Below are 18,923 nucleotides of genomic sequence, written 5' to 3'. Positions count from 1 at the left end.
TAATCCAGTGTCCATAGAAGACACACAATCGTCTGGCGATCTTGCTGGTGGACATCCTAAGTTTTACTGGTCTTCCGTGACCAGCTCTAGCAGCCATCTGTTCTGTACAATTTATGGCCTGACCACTGCTACTTCAACCTGTTAATCCGCTGGGCTCATTCCTACTCCGATCTTATACAGTAATCATGAGCATAGATATATACATAACTCTTCAAGTGACTGTGAATTTGGCAATAGTAATAATAGTATATTAATATTAGTAATATGTTTAGAAAATAAATTGTATAAAATAACTTAAAATAGAAAAAATGAGGGAAGAAAACTGGAAATAGTCGATTGGAAATGTAAATGATTAAGATTTCAAAATGTGGCAATGGACGGGAGACGATGCGTGACAATGATAGAAAATATGATAGAGGTAAGAAAGAGAGAAATTGTGAAGGGTGAGAGAGAGACAGAGAGAGAGAGGTTGAAAATAGGAAGGCTTATGTCTCTGTCCCAAAACTAAGATGGAGGAGCGAGAGGGTAAAATTAGCGCCATTTTAATAAAAAAAAAGACAGCAATAAGGCCTGTGGTTTAAGCGCGGGTTTGGGCGTTTAAGCGGTATCTCCTCGCTTTTATAGGAAATATGGTTTTTGAAGTTTTGGCAAGGAACGACAGTTCGCTGCACGCTGGTAAAAGGAGAATATAAAATAAATAACACCCAAGCGCCGGTAAGGACCTGCCAAGTAATGTAAAAATTAAAGAAATAACGAAAATAGAAAAAATAGAAGAAAAATGGACATAATGACGATGTCCAAAAAAAAAAAGAAATAATGAAAAATAAAAAAGTATTACTATTACTGCCATTATGCGGTACAGGTGGCGACATAATAAAAAAAGAATTATAAACTCGTTTAATTTTTGTGTACAAAAAAACCTTCGATAAAAATAAACTTTGGTGTATCTTAAAAGATAAAAACCAATTGAGATAAGGAACCTCAAATTCGTGCACGTACACATAGCCGAAATAGCTCAGTTGGGAGAGCGTTAGACTGAAGATCTAAAGGTCCCTGGTTCGATCCCGGGTTTCGGCAAACACTTTTTTTATTATTTTTATCATATTTTTACACTATTATAAGGAAAAATATTTTTTATTATTTAAAAATTTTCTAGAGTTCGCATTTTTACTACTTTAACTTTCAATATATTATCACAATTTTACAAAATTAAATGAATGAAAACAATGGTAGCTAAGCAGTAAAGGATTGACTTTGATAGACTTGCGATCATAGTTCGCGGGTTCAATACCCGGGATGTAATCTTATGTATATGTTACACGTTATTGTAGATGTATGTAAATTTCGTATTTGATATGATTTATTGATGATTTATTTCGTGTTGAACCCAAATGAACACACATTTTTTAATATTTTTTTTCAATACTCACTGTTTTATTAATTCCAACTATTTTTATGTATATATAACAAAAAAATTTACCGAGTCTACTGACAGTAAATTAGAAAGCCGTGTTTACATTAACCAGTTGAAGAAGGAATTTCAAAAATTAAGTAATATTTTAACTAAGAGATACAATTATTTTTATTATTTTGTAATATTTATTTAAAATCAAGTTACTACAATTTTGTTAAAATTATCAATTAAATATGAAAATAAATTTAATGAGTATGTACTATAATGAAAAGAGACGTTTGAAAGAAATGCTAACAATGTTTAGAATGACATACTGTAAGGAAAATTAGAAGAATAATAAGACCTTAAAAGTATGAAAGATGAAAGTAAAAAGTCCCTATCCCACTAGAGGAACGAGATGTCCTAAAATTGAATTCGTTGAATTTAGAATAACATACATATATACGAAGAGTGTGGAGAATCGGAGCTGATGTCTTTGTTTATTATTAATTGTTCTTTGTGTAGAGCTGTACGAGATCAGTCCGTACGCGCAGTTCGCGGTCGGGTTCCGTACTTTCGGCCACGTCGAGAACCAGGACATCCCGTGCCGCCAAAATAAACTACGCTATGACACAGGTACAGTCTTCCTCTTCTTCTTGATATTCTTTTCAGCCGATAGACACCACAAGTCATAGGCCACTCTCACGGTGACCAGTCTTGCGCTAACGGCATTCAGTGACTTCCCGTGAACTTAACTATGTTTCGGTCCACCGAGTAAAGGGTCCACCCATGTCGTGTCTATTGTCTTATGGTCGCCATTTAACAATCTTTCGGTCCCAACGGCCATCGGTTGCCGTAGCGGTATGCCCCGACTGCTTCCTCTTCAGACGAGCAATTTCGAGCGATTCACTGCCACTTCATATAGAAAATTCAGAGCGATATGCTCAACCACTGCCACTTCATACCGGCAAACAAGAGCGTTATGCTCGACCACTGCCACTTCATACGAGCAATTAAAAAGCGATATGCTTGACCACTGCCACTCCATACGGGCAATTAAGAGCGATATGCCCGATCACTGCCATTTCAGACGAACAATCCCGAGCGATATGTCCGATCGCTGCCACTTCAACGGGCAATTAAGAGCGACATGCCCAACCACTGTAACTTCAGACAAGCAATTCCGAGCGATATGTCCGATCGCTGCCACTTCAACGGGCAATTAAGAGCGACATGCCCAACCACTGTAACTTCAGACAAGCAATTCCGAGCGATATGTCCGATCGCTGCCACTTCAACGGGCAATTAAGAGCGACATGCCCAACCACTGTAACTTCAGACAAGCAATTCCGAGCGATATGTCCGATCGCTGCCACTTCAACGGGCAATTAAGAGCGACATGCCCAACCACTGTAACTTCAGACAAGCAATTCCGAGCGATATGTCCGATCACTGCCACTTCATATGGACAATTCAAAGTGATGTGCCCGACCACTGCCACTTCAGACGAGCAATTCAGTGATATGGCTATATGTTTATGTGTGTGTGTATATGTATAGGTTTAATCATTTATATATGTATATATTTACAGAAACGAGTTTTCAAATATGTTCCGAATCTGAAGACAGTGACAGCATATCAAAGTCGACCTTGAAAAGTGTGCCCAGAAGTAAGTGCTTCTTTATAATAAAATACTTAATCATATATTTATTATTTCGAATAGGCTTTACTATGCACCTCCATAATCCAATCAAATTAAAAATACCCTTTTTCAGGTAAACATTTACATGCGCTTTTGAATCATTGATTATTTTAACATTATAAGCAGCAAACTACTACCGGATTGAAACACTGTTCTATTGAGAAGAACTGCCTAGAAATTCCACAGTTGCTTTTTTAAATTAAATTTAACAATATATTTATGTGTAAATTATAATATCAACCATGTAAGTGACCCTAAGACTCCAAATTCAAAATATTTCGATCAACTAAAAGCTATTCAATGTTATATTAAGATCTGTTTATTAATATACTTTCAATATTAGATTTATATCTAAGAAACGAAAGCGTTTAGATATCTAGGAACAATTTGGTAAAATAGTAGTATATAGCTCATGCTGGGGTTTTCTACGGGGAGCCCTCGAGGTTTCTTAATTCACACTAACATTTGGGCAGCAGTGATAGTAATGGTATAAAAAAAAGAGTTGGTAAGATCGTGAAGAATATAGTTGATTACGGAAAAAGTCTAACCGGTGAACGTGAATGCCAATGCTAGGAGTCCTCTCTAAATCTACCACGCACTGTGAATCCTATAAATGCTAAGAAATTACATGTACTGTTTTATTTTACTCATAAATAAAAAGATTTAAGGTACTACTGTATACCACAAATAATGAAAAAAAAAATCTAATATAGGTTTTCCTTTGCAGAAATTTGCAGAACACCACATCACAGGTAACTGCTTCCAGCACCTGTTTGTTGCTATCTAAGTTATTTCGAGGACCACGGAGAGTGATCTATACGCTGTTCTGTTGACCGTACACAAGACAAAGGTTACTATAATGATAATCAAGTAATTACAAAATAAATGTACTAAGATTCTTTAATAACAACTGTCGCGTGCCAAAGAAAAGTTATTCATATTTTAAATGTATGCCAATTTCGTAATAACTATATTTTGTTAACGTGTTCATTTCTTCTTGAACTATAATAGTTTTTAAACTTTGTTTAATATGTCGCTTAGGTATCGCTATATTAATATTTCATATAATCAAGTTTACGGGCGTAAAAAAAGTGCTTGACAGTCAATTGGAAAGCCGCGTCTACATTGACCAGTTGAAGTAGACCCTTTAAAAAGTAAGATCGCCTTTATTATTTTATCGGAAGTTATTTATAATAACTTTTTACCGTTTTCAAATATTTTGGCTTACTGTGTTCAGCTGAAATTGGACTGGTAAATATAATAATTTGAAAACACTACATACGATAAATTCATTTTGACATTAACATATTATATTTTTAGTTGAAACTATGACATCCATGCAACTCATCACTGCCTAATGAAACTGAAATATAATAATGCTTTATAACAAATATTTACATAAGCCTTCATTTTTATTGCAAAAAACTGCTAAGGTTTTTATATAAACGATTTATCCGTAAATAGCGCAAATTATATACAATACCGTTTTTTTTATAATAATAATTTAATAAAAACTGCACAAATGCTTCAAAAATAAAATACGCCATTTTGAATAAATTCATATGCGGCGGATATATGACCTAGTGACATAAGCAAAATTTCTATATAATCTGGTAAAGGACTTTAGCCAAGAGCGGAAATTGTTCATTTCTAGAACGTTCTTCTAAATCCGGGGTGAACAACATTTTTTACGACGACCCAATTAAAATTTAAATTTTTTTAGCGTGCTTCACACTGTGTAACTTTTATTAATAACCTACAAATTTTTATATTTAAAAAAAACACTAGGAAGATTTACAAATTTTAATGGAAAATAAAAATAAACAAGATAAGAAAAAACGAATACACCTAAAATTTTAATGAGTTACATACATTAGGGGGACCGGAAAGTAATGTCGCCTTCTTGGGTTAGATTCTTATCAACAATATAATCACTTTCGCTATCAACGACCTCTTGGCATCTAGTATACAAATTTTCAATGCCTTGGTTTTTCTGTAAAATATGTCGATAGAAATGACATTACTTTCCGGTCCCTCTAATATAAGTACGCAGCTTTCTAGACAACACTCAGTACCACCATTTTATTATAATTAATTTTATCACAATATATTGATGGTCGTCGATCGATAAAATAATTCAATTTAGAAATGCTCTGCAGGCCGCGTGTTGCTTATCCCTGATCTTAAAGATCATTCAAAATTTGGTTAAGTAGAGAGAAATCGGGTAAATTGAAGGAGGCTTCCCTAATAAATCTGCCATTTAAAAAAAATATATCTTACAAAAAAAAAATATATCGTACACGTGGCGAAAAAATAAATTTTAACTAATAAATTTAATAATTAAAATGGTATTAATAATAATTAACAGTTAAACGATCGTCAAGACGTATGTTGATTGGCGCCTAAAATGTCTATGACATATGTCATGTGTCAAATATAAAAATGTCACTGTGATGGATATTTTAGGTCCGTGTTGATTTTGAAAGTTTAACATACACGTTACATTTGTATATATTTTGTTTAATGTATAGATACACTTCACTTTAACTATTCACATAGTACGCTGATATGCGGCAATCGAGAGTTCGTTAGACTTCGTAATGTATTTTGTATATTTTTAGAAGCATTAAGCAATCAAATTGTTACCCACCCATGCTACTGTATATAGCCCGTGTTCTACATCTATATTAAATACAATAATTAAGATATATAATACGTTTTTATTTGAAAAAACAATGAAATGAATAAAAATGTATGTAAGTATTATTTTCGAAATTATTTTCCTAATGTTTCCTAATTTTGCACACTAAAAATGATTTTTCTCGCATATTTCTACTAAGACCACAGTCTAGTCTTTATACTTTATTATTTAATTAAATCAATTTATGAAAGAATAATGTAATTATTCACTTTATTTTTGTTATTATTTATGTATATTATGTTATTCAATAATTATGTAAGATTTATTTATATTTAATAAATCTGTACGTTACTCGTAAGCGATGTATTGTAAAGTCGTAGCGAAACTGCTAAAAATATCTGCAAGAAGACTGATTCATCTTACGATTGTTGTCTGATTTCTATACAATTTTAGTCTAGAATTAAAACTAAATAAATGTTAGATAATATCAAATGCTCTTGTTTTTTTTTTACCACAGTACCATTTATTAATGTCAGTAGGTTGGATACAGAGAGCTATGACAGCGTCATCAAAGAACACTAGAGTAACTAAAACTTTGCAGCTTTCATGAGACATGAAGAGTTTCAACAAAATCCTGAACAACAGTTTGGTCCAACCTTGATTTAATAGAGTCGGTATGTTTTTATTTTCCAGTTATATAAAATAATTTCAGACATTGTACATTTATATATTACTTTTCAATGGTCACATGACCATCATCATCTTCATCATTCTGCCGATTAGTGCACTCACCCAGTTATAGATTTCTCTAAAGATTACCATGATGGCTGGTCTTGTGCTTCCCGCCAACTAAATATTGTTGGTCCACTTGGTTAGGGCCTTGCCAGCTTACCAGCTTGTGGTAGCCATTTGAAAACCGTTCAACCAGAGGCTGTTAGTTACACGAGGGGTCTTCCGCTCACTGCCACTTGAGATGTGGTGGACTAGTCACAATTATGTAAAATAATAATCATTTTTTTTATACAAGGGTGGATATCTTACCAATATTGAACCTTAGTTACCATTGTATCGTAGTTAGAAAAGCCTTCTTACAGATAACAATTAAATTGTAAAAATGTTAGTAGCATGATTTTGATAATATACTAATATAGTGCATTATTATTAGCTAGACATAAAAAATCGTAGGCATAGTATGTTCTTCCTTGCAAAAATTACTTCCTTGTTAGCAATATTTTCTGATACTTCAACCTCCTTTGTGTATTTTATATATTTTTGTTTTATCTTCCTTTGCTACTTTCAAAGAATATTCATTTTGTAGATCATGTGTAACTATCACAATCTGATTAAATTAGTGATAATTAATGAAAGCTTTTAGTGATTAATTTAAATCAGAAACAGACCTATTTTGTAATTTGTCTTTTATTATCTTACATTAATTTTCGTGGTTTTATTTTAAAATATATTAACTTTGGTTCTATATTAATATTGAAATCCGAGATTTTATTTGGGATTCAATGCACAGTGTTTGTATGTGTTAACTTCTGATGGTAAAGTTATATTATATACCAGATATAATCAAAATTCACTTGTTTATAATATTTTGAAAGTAAATTCGAATGATAAATAGAAACACAGGATTGGATTATATTCGTTTATTTCACCAACTTACCAGTTACATGCAAACCCTAACACAACGAACGTCCGCGGGAACATCTAGTTATATATATCTTCACATTTTATTCCATATTACAAGAGATATCGACAAAAATACACAATGTGAGAAAGTTACATGCAGGTTACTTGCCCATACCTAAGGCAAGTATACACTTGCGGTCACTGGGAATATAAATTTTTAGATATTTGAAACTATTCTATAACTATATTATTTTTATAAGTCAACTAACGATTTAATACTCCTCTGAAATGTGAGAAGCTTAATCAGCGCAGTTAGAAAAATGTTACAGGAACTATGTCTATGGTTTTATTATATTATCTACATATGGATGCGAAGTGAAATAAATAACTTTTAGCCCCCCCTCCATTAGCTACCTACGAATATTTATATATTTGAATACTAATATTACGTTTATATTAGTTCGATTGTATATTTTTTAACTGTTAGCATCTGTCAATATATTACACCATTTAATGTCAAAATGGTGGCATGTCGAATCAGTTGTCAAAGTCATTTTGACGTTTGAATTTACCAGTTTTACGGGAAATTATTTTAATGATATTGGCCTCTATTGTACCAAGGAAAATATGGTTGGTATTTATGGATTATTCTGTCTTTGTGATTTTGTTACGCTGAAAGGAATGGTATTTCAATTTACTTATTTCCTCGTTAAAATTATTTTGATGATTGACAAAGTGGATGTAAAATAGAAAACTGTAAAACGACTAACTTTACATTTATAACCACAATATTAAATGAGGTTTTATATGTCTGCCTGGCCTGCAGTTAATCTTAGTCTCGTTACTAATTAATAATTACCTTACTTCCTAATTGTCGTACATATCCTATGCGAATGAAATTGCGATTTTAATCTTAGACAATAAGCTTAACAAAGATTTTTTTTAAATATTTCACACTTTAATATAAAAATAGATATGTCAAGGCTCATATATAATACATGTTTAAACAATTCATTGATGTTTAACAAAATAATTCATAAATACGAGATATGTATTAACTTTATATTTGGAGGAAGTATATGGTGGTATCATAGCCCTATTCTAACATGTTAAAGTTAACATTAATTTTACATTACTGCCATAAGTTTTTTTGGACATAAAAGTGTATAATGGTTTATAGAGCTAAAAATGGCATATACTGATGAAATTCATAGTCAATATTTTATTAAACATTCAGTTAAGTATACAGTTATATTGCTCAGTTAGTTATTGTGTTTAGCGGTGGGTGGGTTAGCGTATTTTGGGGGCAGAGCGGTCGTTACAGTGCTTATTACGGCGTAAGGTCGCTCCTCTTTTGATTTGCTCCATCAGTGAGGTGTGGCATAAGCGAGGATCCGGCTGAAATAATTACATCATATTTATTATAGACAGGCTAGTTAATAAGAAGAAATTAAAATTTTGTTACAAATTCATCCATCTTCGCATTAAAATTATTAGTCACATAGATTCTTAGACATATAAATTATTAGTAAAATCCAGCATTCTGGTAACTGAAACAATTTCTTGTGTCCTATATCCTTCAACGCATGACTTATGGCATGATTTATGGCACAGGAATGTTATCGCTCAATTTCGACCTCACTGGCAAGCTCACAGCGAGTCAGTCATGGCAAGGCCATTTAGGAAAAAGGAAATTAAAAAAAAAACCGACCGAAAAAGTACAACCAATGTAGTCCAATTCGGATTGGCAAGTTGAAGTAGCAGTGGCAAGCCACCTAGCACACGGGGGTCAGGAATTATGGCCGCTTGAGCCATAAGGTTCAGGATCAGAGATCATGAATAGGGCGAGTACATTGTATCACCTCCCCTCTTAAAGAATGACAAGAAGAAGATGCTAGAAGCAGGTCAAATTTTCAACCAGTCCTATTGGTAATCTAGAGAAGACCTATGTCCAGCTGTGGACATCCTTCAACTGATATGATGATGATAGTAGAAACTGCAATAAGTTATAATACTTGCCAAACATTTGATGATAAACAAAATATTTTTAGGGGACTATAGCAGAAAGATACAGGCTAAAAATCATATATCATTTCATATATTACAATTTTTACAATATATTATTTTAATTTATACACTCTAAAATATGCCCTATTCAACTTTTTCAAATTTGACCTGCAACAGGTAAACAACTTTTGAAGGTACAAACTCTGATGAGGCTAGTGTAAAATAAGTTTTATAGAATAAAATAAATGTATTATAGTTCATATGGATGTGTTTTTATTTCATCTGATGCTCACCTGGGCGTGTGCGTTGATAAGATCTCGCACAGTGCTGGCCCTAGAAGAATCCAGCTGTCGCCTCTGCTGCTGTATGGTCGCCGACAATTTGTCAAGGAACGCCGGCTGCACGGCCGATGGTAGGTTACCTGCAACACACACTTCATCTTTGATTTATTGTATACAAAAATCAAAGATAAGATCTGCATAAGAACTAAAATCAACCAAGTAGCTCTTGAATTGATATTTTAAAGTGACAGTTTACGGGGAACATCGCTCGCGCAACCAATGTTTACATCCTGGATTAGCCATCACAAGCTGGTGATGTGGCGTGGGTAGGCTCTCTTTCGTGGCACTAGGTTTACCGCACACATAGTCAGCGTCACAAAGTCGCTGGAAGGTCATGACGATCTTTGAGGAAGACTAGCCGACATGATATTAGCTGTAGGCTAATGTGTGCCTGGGGCCAAAGTCAACCTAGGTAAGTCAAACTTTGACAAATAAGTCAATCGTTGAATCCAACTCAGCTAGGTAGCGTTTGGAAAACCATAAAACATCTTCTTATCCAATATCCCTCAGGCCTGTGTGGACCGAGGACATAGTCAAGATCGCTGAAAATTCCTTGATGAAGAAACCTAAGACCGGCCATGGCGATCTTTGAGAGCAGCCTATGCCTTGCTTTGGATATTTACCGATTAATTTGATGATGATAACTTTTTCTTGTTTCAAGAATCATTCCTAGTTAAGCGTTTTGTACTGAGTCAGATAATAAGTTCCCAAGAAGTTGACTTACCTTTTCCTTTGGGCGCTGCATCTGCGGAGGTGATGGTGGAGATAGCGCGGCGAGACGTACGAGGGGAAAGTTGTGGGGCAAGCTTGGCGCTCAGGCTCGCAATCAGCCCGCCTTCTGGAAATAATTGAATTCATAAACGATCACGTCGTCTGGTGTCTCAAAATAAGTTTATATTTGTTTGTTTGTTTTAACTTGACAAAATGCAATTTCGAAAGAATTAGAAATAAAAACTAACTACAATTCATTTTTTTCTGTATATATACAGAGGAACTTAAATTAGTATGCTTATCTTTACATTCACTCCTTTAAAGCCACGTGTAACCAATCACCCTGTATACAGATGATTATATATTATTTTTATACTACTATTATGTTATATATATTTCCTGTTAAGCTGGTCAAAAGTCTATTGATGCAAGCCGCTTCCTACTGATGCTAACGAAAATCTATGGAGAAGGCTTGTCTGTCTTGCTGGCAGTGGATGTCCTACTGCTGAAAATATGATGATATGTTTACAAGAGCCGAGATAAAGTATTAGTTTCAGGCAGTTCCAGCGGTCGATCTACTCACGTTCCGCGTGCCTGTCGGCACTGTGCGAGCGCGCGGCTATGGAGCGACGCAGTGCTAGCGGACTGAGCGTGGCTCCACCAAGTGGCGCCGGCTGCGCGTATATGCTGTTGCTCTGGTACTTCTTCTCCTGCTGCAGCTTGAAGCCTGTCGCGGAAATGATCGATGGGGGTGAGGTGTCAGGTGTTAGTGCGTCGGGGATGACTGGACGATGTACGAGAAAGGTTACACATCCCGAAACTGACCGTAATATATGTTTAAATAAATATAAAGTACCACGCCAAATCAAAGGAAAAAATAATTGATAATGGGGAAGGGAAACTGAGTTTATATCGAGTAAGAGAGATGGGTATAAGTAAGACAAAATGGGAATAAGTGAGAGAGACTATGAATACCGCACTTTGGGTATGAGTGAGGTAGATGACCACAAGTATGACATACTGGATGTGCGTGTGAAGAAGATGACCATAAATATGGCTCACGGGGTATGATGGAGAGATTTGACCATGAATACGGAACACAGGGTATAATGGAGATAGATGACCATAAATATGGCACAGAAGGTATGATGAAAAGAGGTGACCATTAATATGGCATACAGCGTATGATGGAAAGAGATGACCATAAACATGGCACAGAAGGTATGATGAAAAGAGATGACCATTAATATGGCATACAGCGTATGATGGAAAGAGATGACCATAAACATGGCACAGAAGGTATGATGAAAAGAGATGACCATAAATATGGCATACAGCGTATGATGGAAAGAGATGACCATAAATACGGCACAGAAGGTATGATGAAAAGAGATGACCACAAATATAACATACAGCGTATGATGGAAAGAGATGACCATAAACATGGCACAGAAGGTATGATGAAAAGAGATGACCATAAATATGGCATACAGCGTATGATGGAAAGAGATGACCATAAACATGGCACAGTGGGTGCGAGAGAGGGGGATGATAATAAATACGCTACAATAGATATTATTGAGGGAGTTGGTCCTAATGGCCTATGGACATCTAACAATGCAGAGGTATTGGTTTCTCTTGAACTTTGTAAACCTTGCCAAAACCTACACAGGAGGACTATAGGCAGAAATCTTACAAAAATCTGATTAACATTTTTTTAGCGTCCTTCAAATTGAGGCTAAATAACTGCAATAATCTGACATGGTTGCTTTTTCTTACGCAAAATCAAAATAAGGTTTTGCAATACTAGAATTATTTGCCATTAAATGATCGCCTGCTCGTCTCGATCAAAGTATATCTTAATTGTTTTATAAGACTAACATCACATATCGTTGTGAGAAAAATGTATAGAATTGGCGTTGAAAATTTTCAAAAAAATTCATGTTTTTTTTTAGTATTGTAATTAAATTTACAACTATAAGTGTTAAGATAAAGAAATACGTTTCGCAACTCTAATACTAGCCTAGGCTACAGTGCAGCTATGAACAGAGCAATTCTACTGGTTGTTAAAAAACCATTGCTTGGTACACATCTTTGAACGTTTCTAGTGGAAAGACAGTCTAAGAGAAATAATGGTAATTAAATCTGGTAATTTTACATGAAAATATGACAATATTTGAACATGAACCTATAAGGTAGGAAAATAAATTTAAATGGCGAACGCGTATCTAATATAGCGATGAGGAAAATTTCTCAACTCATTGATTTCAACAAAAAGAGTCAAATAAAAAAGAGATACACTACATCAAAATGTTACGGAAATGTTTGGACTTTAATGTAGGTGTGACAGAGACAAACCAAAATGGCTAAAGTTTTGTATCAATACCTTTTATGATAGCAATGAGGGTGGATTACCGACGTCATGGATTTGAACAGAAGAGTGAAGTGAGAAAGAGACAAAAAAGACGCTGGATCAAAGATGAGTATGTTAGCCACTGAACACTAGGCAGTAAAGCAGTCTGTATAATATCTTACCAGTCTGGCCGTAGTGGGAGTCGTTGTTGACACGAGGCCCAAAGCTGGAGAAAGAGTTTGTTTCTCCGTAGCTTGGTGTGGATGGACTGGACCCATGAGGCGAGTTCTTTCCGTCACCGTAAACGTTACCTTAAATTATAAAGTATATTAAATATTATTTTAATATGAAATGTAATTACTTTTCCATGATATTATCACACTATTTATGACTAAAGATCGAGGAAAGACTAATAATTGCAACATCTATCATCATTCCAGCCGTAAGACGTCCACTATTGGACAAGGCCTTCACCAGAAGTTTCAATAAAACTGTCCGGATACGGAATAAGTCGTCTGTCCATCTAGTGGGTTGACGTTCAATAGCTGTGCATGCCGGTCTGTGGATCTGTTCTGTCAGCTTTGTGGCCTACTCACTGCTATGTGTATCAAATGTAAGTAAAGCGTTTACGTCAATGCGTTTTTATCCTTTTTCTTGATTGCTATAGGGGAGATGAATGATCAAGACATCATCACGCTATCCTACCTTAAAGGTATGCAGGGTTCCTACTTATTCAAACCGCCTAAGTGGTAGTCTGCGATGGTTAAGGAACCTTGGTAACTCTATTGAGAAACTTTTTGCCACAGTACCTCGCCCTGACATTGTTCTCTCTCTCTCTCTCTTCTAGCATATTCACGCTATCCCACGCGTGTTACCCATGGCTAATGATTTCAAATACTATCGAAATATCATATAGGAAATAGGTTATATGTGTAAAAGTAACGTATTGTACCACTTTGATTCTAGTTCTAATCGGCCTGTATAAAGTAATCACTCTGAAATATGTTACCATAATAATTTTTTTTCTAATTGAATGTGAAAGGTCAATAACATCTGGCAGTACAAAGGCTGCAGGGACACAGTAAACAATAATTAATTTTAATAGTGAGTAATCCGAATTTTGAAAACGCATTTTCTTTCACGCAACTTCATTTTCTTTACTTATTATATATTGTCATTTTGTAATTTATTATTTGCAAATCCATTGGTTTTTGGATAGAGCGTAACATACATTATTTGACAAGATAAGCGTAGGTGCCGATAGATGGCGCTGAAATCACAATTACGATAGTAAATATCTTACCGGCATTTCCATCCCTGTAGAGGTCAGTGGTGGACACATTCAAGCTGCTCTTCCTCACGTATATAGAGTTCTCCACGTACGCCATGATGCGGTGGCCTGTCTGCCCGTATATAGGGTTCAGGTTTCCGCTTATGCTCGCGCTAAAGTTGCTCTTTGCCTGCTGGAAGGTGGTGAGCGAGGGTGTTTGGCTTTGGTTCTGCGTTTGATTCGCGTTCCCTGTCGGGTTCTGATTTTGGTTCGGGTTCTGATTCTGGTTTTGCACGGATCGACGTACGAGGCCTGGCGATGCAGGCATATGCTTCAATTCGGTCAGCTGTTTGACTGTTTCTGCAACGTTTATTCCCGGATGCGCTGAGGAAAATTTACGATTTCATTAATTAATGAGCGGTGGTTGACTTTAACGAGGAGATGGCTAGAAGAACCAAAGTCCCTGACGTAGCTCGAAGAATTGTTAGTCTGAAATATTGGCCGGGGCAAATTTTTCGTGCATTCGATGGCCGTTACCCTCGAAAGGATCTCATGTGCTGACCACGAGCTGGTGGACTTGGTGTGAGTAGGCCTGCTACAAGATAAACAAACAGTACTGAAACCGAGACTAACAGTACGTTCAAACATAAACTTTGTTCCAATATTTTTACTCATTACTTTGCACTAATGAACGTCTATTATAGAACCTTTGCGCTACGTAGGAATTTGTACCTGAAAACTCCCTGACTGGTTCTAAACTGAATCTAGCTTATCTTATACGAAAGATCCGTTACGTGTCTATATAGCCACATGATTTTTTTTTCTTCATTCATCATCATTTCAGTCCAATGACGACCACTGTTAGATTGACCTTCCTAGATTTCTAATAAAAACAGTTGGAAGCGGTCTGCTAGCTCATTCCAGCGACTTTACCGTGATCGTCTGTCTACATTTAAATGTTTATTTATTTCAAAACTGTAAGCTTACCAATACCCCGCTTTGCGTCGTTTCGTTTTGCGTTTTGTTTTTGAAGTTGCGTCGCTGCTTAATTAGTACTAATTTTCACTGTGCGTCGTTAGATTTTCGAAGTTGCGTTGTTTTGGGTTCGAGTCTAATTATTTTTTTAAATTTTCTTTTTTTTTAAACGATGGCAACACTTGTTTCTAATTGCGCCATGCCATCAAAACTCGGGGATTCCCTTTATAACTAAAAATCAACGCAATTTGAATACAGTTTTACTTTCACTTTGTTTTGCTAACTTTAAGAGTTCAGTTTCAATTACGTAGGGTGTTGTGCTTTTTTTAAAGAGAATAATAAACACTTACAAAAAAGGTAAATAATATTCCAATTTATTTATTGACAGATTGAAAATAGTTTATAATCTAGACTCTATATTCGTCAAAATTTGTGTACATTTTGGCGATTTTAAATGTACATTTTTTTTTGTTAAATATATACGTAAAAAAAATTGCCATACCAGGGTTGCTATCGTTATCCGGCTGCAATAGGAAGGCGGGCGGTGGGGGCAGATTATCCGGATCGGTGGTTGTGTTCATTTGTGGGCTCGCCATATTGCTCTACAATTTAAATAACACTTATATTAGAACAATATAAGAAGTATTAGTATTCAGTAGTGCTCAATACACGGAAGAACAAAATGAGAAGACTTTAGACTGTAATGAGAGGTTTTCCTTAGTAGTATAGAAGCGATTAAAAACTGGCCTTGAACTTGATTGTTAAGGTGAGTTTTAATTTTAAAAATTCGCACATTGTGTGTATTATATCACATCACGACTTTTGTGGTAAAAGAAAACATCGTAAAGAAACTTTAATTAAATTAAAACAATTATTTCATTAATTTATTAATTTTAACTCTAATTATAATTATTATATATGACAAGAGATGAATGTCATGAAATCCGTCGTTTTGAATTGAGGGACAGTCACAGTGCGGTTACCTGCGCCGACGCACCATTAAAACGTTTCGAAAAAGTGCTAATTGGGTGCTTTTATTGTTAATTATTTTGGCTAATCGTACGTGAGTAGCCGTACTATTCGAGTGTTGTTTCCTTTGAGGCATTCGGAAATATTTGCCCATTTCGCTGCTAAGAAGAACGACCCCCGCCCACCCCGCCACGTGGCGTATCTCGCTACTGACTTCGAGCCTGGTCTTCTATCTTTCCAGGATCACTGTCGAAATGTTAGTAGTCTTCTCTGATAAGACTGGGGGATTTTCATACTTATTCATCATACATTCCTTTAATTTAAACACCAGCGAATATCAGCTGTTTCTCGTACAATAATATTAGAACGCAAAATATAATAATAAGTTAGTGATTGTTGTTACCTGCATGAAAGGAGACCGCTGAGGGCGCGAAATGGAGGACGATCGACGAACGGGCGGCGGCGGCTTGCCCAGCGAACTGGACGACCCGCGTCGCGACCACACTGTCGCTGCAAACACAAACAAAACCACACGTTAACACACTGCATACATGTTATCCTCTATTGCTCTTTTTACTTTTGACAGGTTCAAGAAGGACTTATAGGTTCAACTAGATCAACAATAAAAAACATTCTGATTTATATGAGATCTGCTTTCTATGTACAGTAATAAACCGTGACATTAGCAATAGTTTAACCGCTATCGCGTCTAAACAACTTCGAACTAGAAACCTTCATTCTTTTCTCGTATGAAAATACTACAACGAAACCAAAGTGTTTCGCTACCTACAGACTTAAACCCCAACTCTTTTTTTACACCTGTTGTCGAAACTAATTTTAACTGCACTGGCCTAGTGCTTTAACATCTAAATGCAAACAAAAGGACAATTGGGAAATACACCTGGATTCGCCTCTATGGCATATTACGACAGCTAAGGAATGGCGTGATATAACTGTCTGTGTCCTCCTTCAGGTCTTAGCTACATATAAGGAGCTTTATTGGCCTGTTTCTCTGTCACTCACTCTCTCTCCCCGTAAAACTATGCGATAATATCGTAACATGTCAAACATAAACACAAATTTCGTTTTTAAAAGTTCCAGGGGTATTCATTTCACTTAGCAAAAGGTGGCTTCAGAAGTCGTTTTCGTTGGTTGCGAGAAAATACTATTACTGCATGCCATAAGCTTTATAATCACATTAGAAAACGTTACTTTATGTCTAATGCCTTTTGTAAATTGAATATTTGTATTCCGCTTGCTTTACACTAACTGATAAATCACATTGGTTCGGCTGTGTGCGGGGACTTCCCATATACACTATGATCACAAAGCTAACGATCAATGGAAATGAACTTTTGCGATATAATCTTCATTAAGGTGAAGTACAGAAGGTGGACAGACGATCTTGCTTAGGTCGTCGGAAGATATTAGATACAGCCTACTTCCAATCGGTCCTATTGGAAATTTACAGGAGGGGTGAGGGGATGTGATGGAAGTTCTCTGTGTGTTTCAAACGCGACATGATTAAAAAAACGCAACAAACTCAGACAGGTTTTTTTATTATGAACAGCTTTTAAAATTTCATTATTGTATTTGTTGGCGCAATTAATCTCCAGCAATCATTTCAATAATTAGGCTCTCTTACCAGTTTTTGTTTGATTAAGGTTTAAATTCATTGATTAATAAATTTGAAGTATTACGCATGAAGGTTTATTGAAAAATCTTTAATAGTTGTCTATAGAAGCGTGTCTTTGTTTTTATTTTCTTTGGAGATGCAGAACCTACTCGCTACAACTTATTCGTACAAATTTATCAGTCATGTACTGAACTCGTCGCAGACTGAACCAAAGACCAGTAGCTGATATCAGATAAGAATACTTTCTTCTTGGCCGATATACATGTTTCAGAAATAAACCACCAACCTGCCATAGACACCGGCCGCCTTTTAGGCACAGCCGGTTTCTTGCTGACCGTTGCGAAGGTGGGCGTGTCGTTCACCTCGTCGAGGGACCTTACCGCCTCCTCGAGGCTTCCGAGAGATATCGAGAAGTTCTCGCGCGCGGCTGCCACCGACGCATCGCTGTCGCGTCTCAGAGTCACGATCTCCGAGTCAACTAGGCGGTGTCGCAAAACAATCGCATGCAAGCAACATTAAATAGCTACAGGTGGTTGCAAAATCACATATACAGGGGGATGCAAAGAAAATATTATTAACCTTAATGAACTAACGGCTAAAAACGAACTCAAATAACTATATATAACATTCCAAAAAATTCTTATACATATGTAGCATTCTAAATTTTCATCACTAAAAATATACAAAACAATTTACAGTACCCGGCGATAGATATTGCACATCGACCTTTGGAAAGAGACAATCCGCTAATCGGTTTCGTAGAGCGTTATCTCTGTTGCACGAAATACAACGATTGACTAAAAGTCACACAAGTAGTGTGGGACAAAGACAGTGCTCTACGAAGCCGAAATAAGCCGACTGTTTCTTTCCAAAGATGGATGTGTAATATTTATCGCCGGGTGCTGTAAGAATATTATATTTAATACTAACCTAAATGTGCGTAACTATAAAAAGAAACTCAATCGAATAATAATGAAGCGAAAAATATAAATTACGTAATTAAACAACACAGTTAAAAATGTAAATAACAAGCGTTAAAAATGAATGGCAATAACAGCTACTCGCACACACGAAACACTATAAAGTGGAAACGACAAACTTGTACTTTACTACATGTAAAACATTTTCTATACCATCTGGATGCTGTATCTGATGTTGGTGGGCGTGATCCTCGGCAGCGAAGGCGCCTTGGCTTCCGTAACCGCTGGACGACTCCAGCGATGATTCACTGGCACTGCTCTCCGAGCAAACCTAAGAATAAGCTGTATTAAATTTCTGAATATTCATCAC

At 35.8% G+C, this 18,923-nt stretch overlaps 2 protein-coding genes and 1 non-coding gene across 3 annotated transcripts in view; 2 read left to right on the top strand and 1 right to left on the bottom strand.

Annotated features, from left to right (window-relative positions):
* LOC137924488 (cell adhesion molecule Dscam1-like) overlaps positions 1-4,041 on the top strand; it is a 130,549-nt gene extending 126,508 nt beyond the window's left edge. The window contains exons 28-30 of the mRNA XM_068767873.1: positions 1,919-2,029; positions 2,985-3,062; positions 3,823-4,041. Of these exons, the coding sequence (XP_068623974.1) occupies positions 1,919-2,029; positions 2,985-3,062; positions 3,823-3,851 (218 nt within the window). The 3' untranslated portion in view covers positions 3,852-4,041. The remainder of the gene's footprint in view (positions 1-1,918; positions 2,030-2,984; positions 3,063-3,822) is intronic.
* On the top strand, positions 1,005-1,077 carry TRNAF-GAA (transfer RNA phenylalanine (anticodon GAA)). Its single transcript has one exon. It is a non-coding gene; the product is annotated as a tRNA-Phe (tRNA).
* A 3,347-nt stretch (positions 4,042-7,388) lies between the features above and the next one.
* Positions 7,389-18,923, bottom strand: part of mim (missing-in-metastasis) — a 282,563-nt gene continuing 271,028 nt past the window's right edge. The window contains exons 16-25 of the mRNA XM_068768030.1: positions 18,767-18,884; positions 17,920-18,111; positions 16,401-16,507; positions 15,531-15,630; positions 14,087-14,437; positions 12,966-13,094; positions 11,014-11,157; positions 10,444-10,557; positions 9,672-9,799; positions 7,389-8,769 (exon numbers count right to left, since the gene is read on the bottom strand). Of these exons, the coding sequence (XP_068624131.1) occupies positions 8,662-8,769; positions 9,672-9,799; positions 10,444-10,557; positions 11,014-11,157; positions 12,966-13,094; positions 14,087-14,437; positions 15,531-15,630; positions 16,401-16,507; positions 17,920-18,111; positions 18,767-18,884 (1,491 nt within the window). The 3' untranslated portion in view covers positions 7,389-8,661. The remainder of the gene's footprint in view (positions 8,770-9,671; positions 9,800-10,443; positions 10,558-11,013; positions 11,158-12,965; positions 13,095-14,086; positions 14,438-15,530; positions 15,631-16,400; positions 16,508-17,919; positions 18,112-18,766; positions 18,885-18,923) is intronic.

Source organism: Battus philenor, unplaced genomic scaffold, assembly GCF_028537555.1.
Source record: "Battus philenor isolate CCGP_79_NKW_IND1 unplaced genomic scaffold, ilBatPhil1.0.hap1 SCAF_24, whole genome shotgun sequence".
Classification (NCBI taxonomy): Eukaryota; Metazoa; Arthropoda; class Insecta; order Lepidoptera; family Papilionidae; genus Battus; species Battus philenor.
Note: the sequence above shows the minus strand (reverse complement) of the source record. Positions and strands in the feature narration are given on the sequence as shown.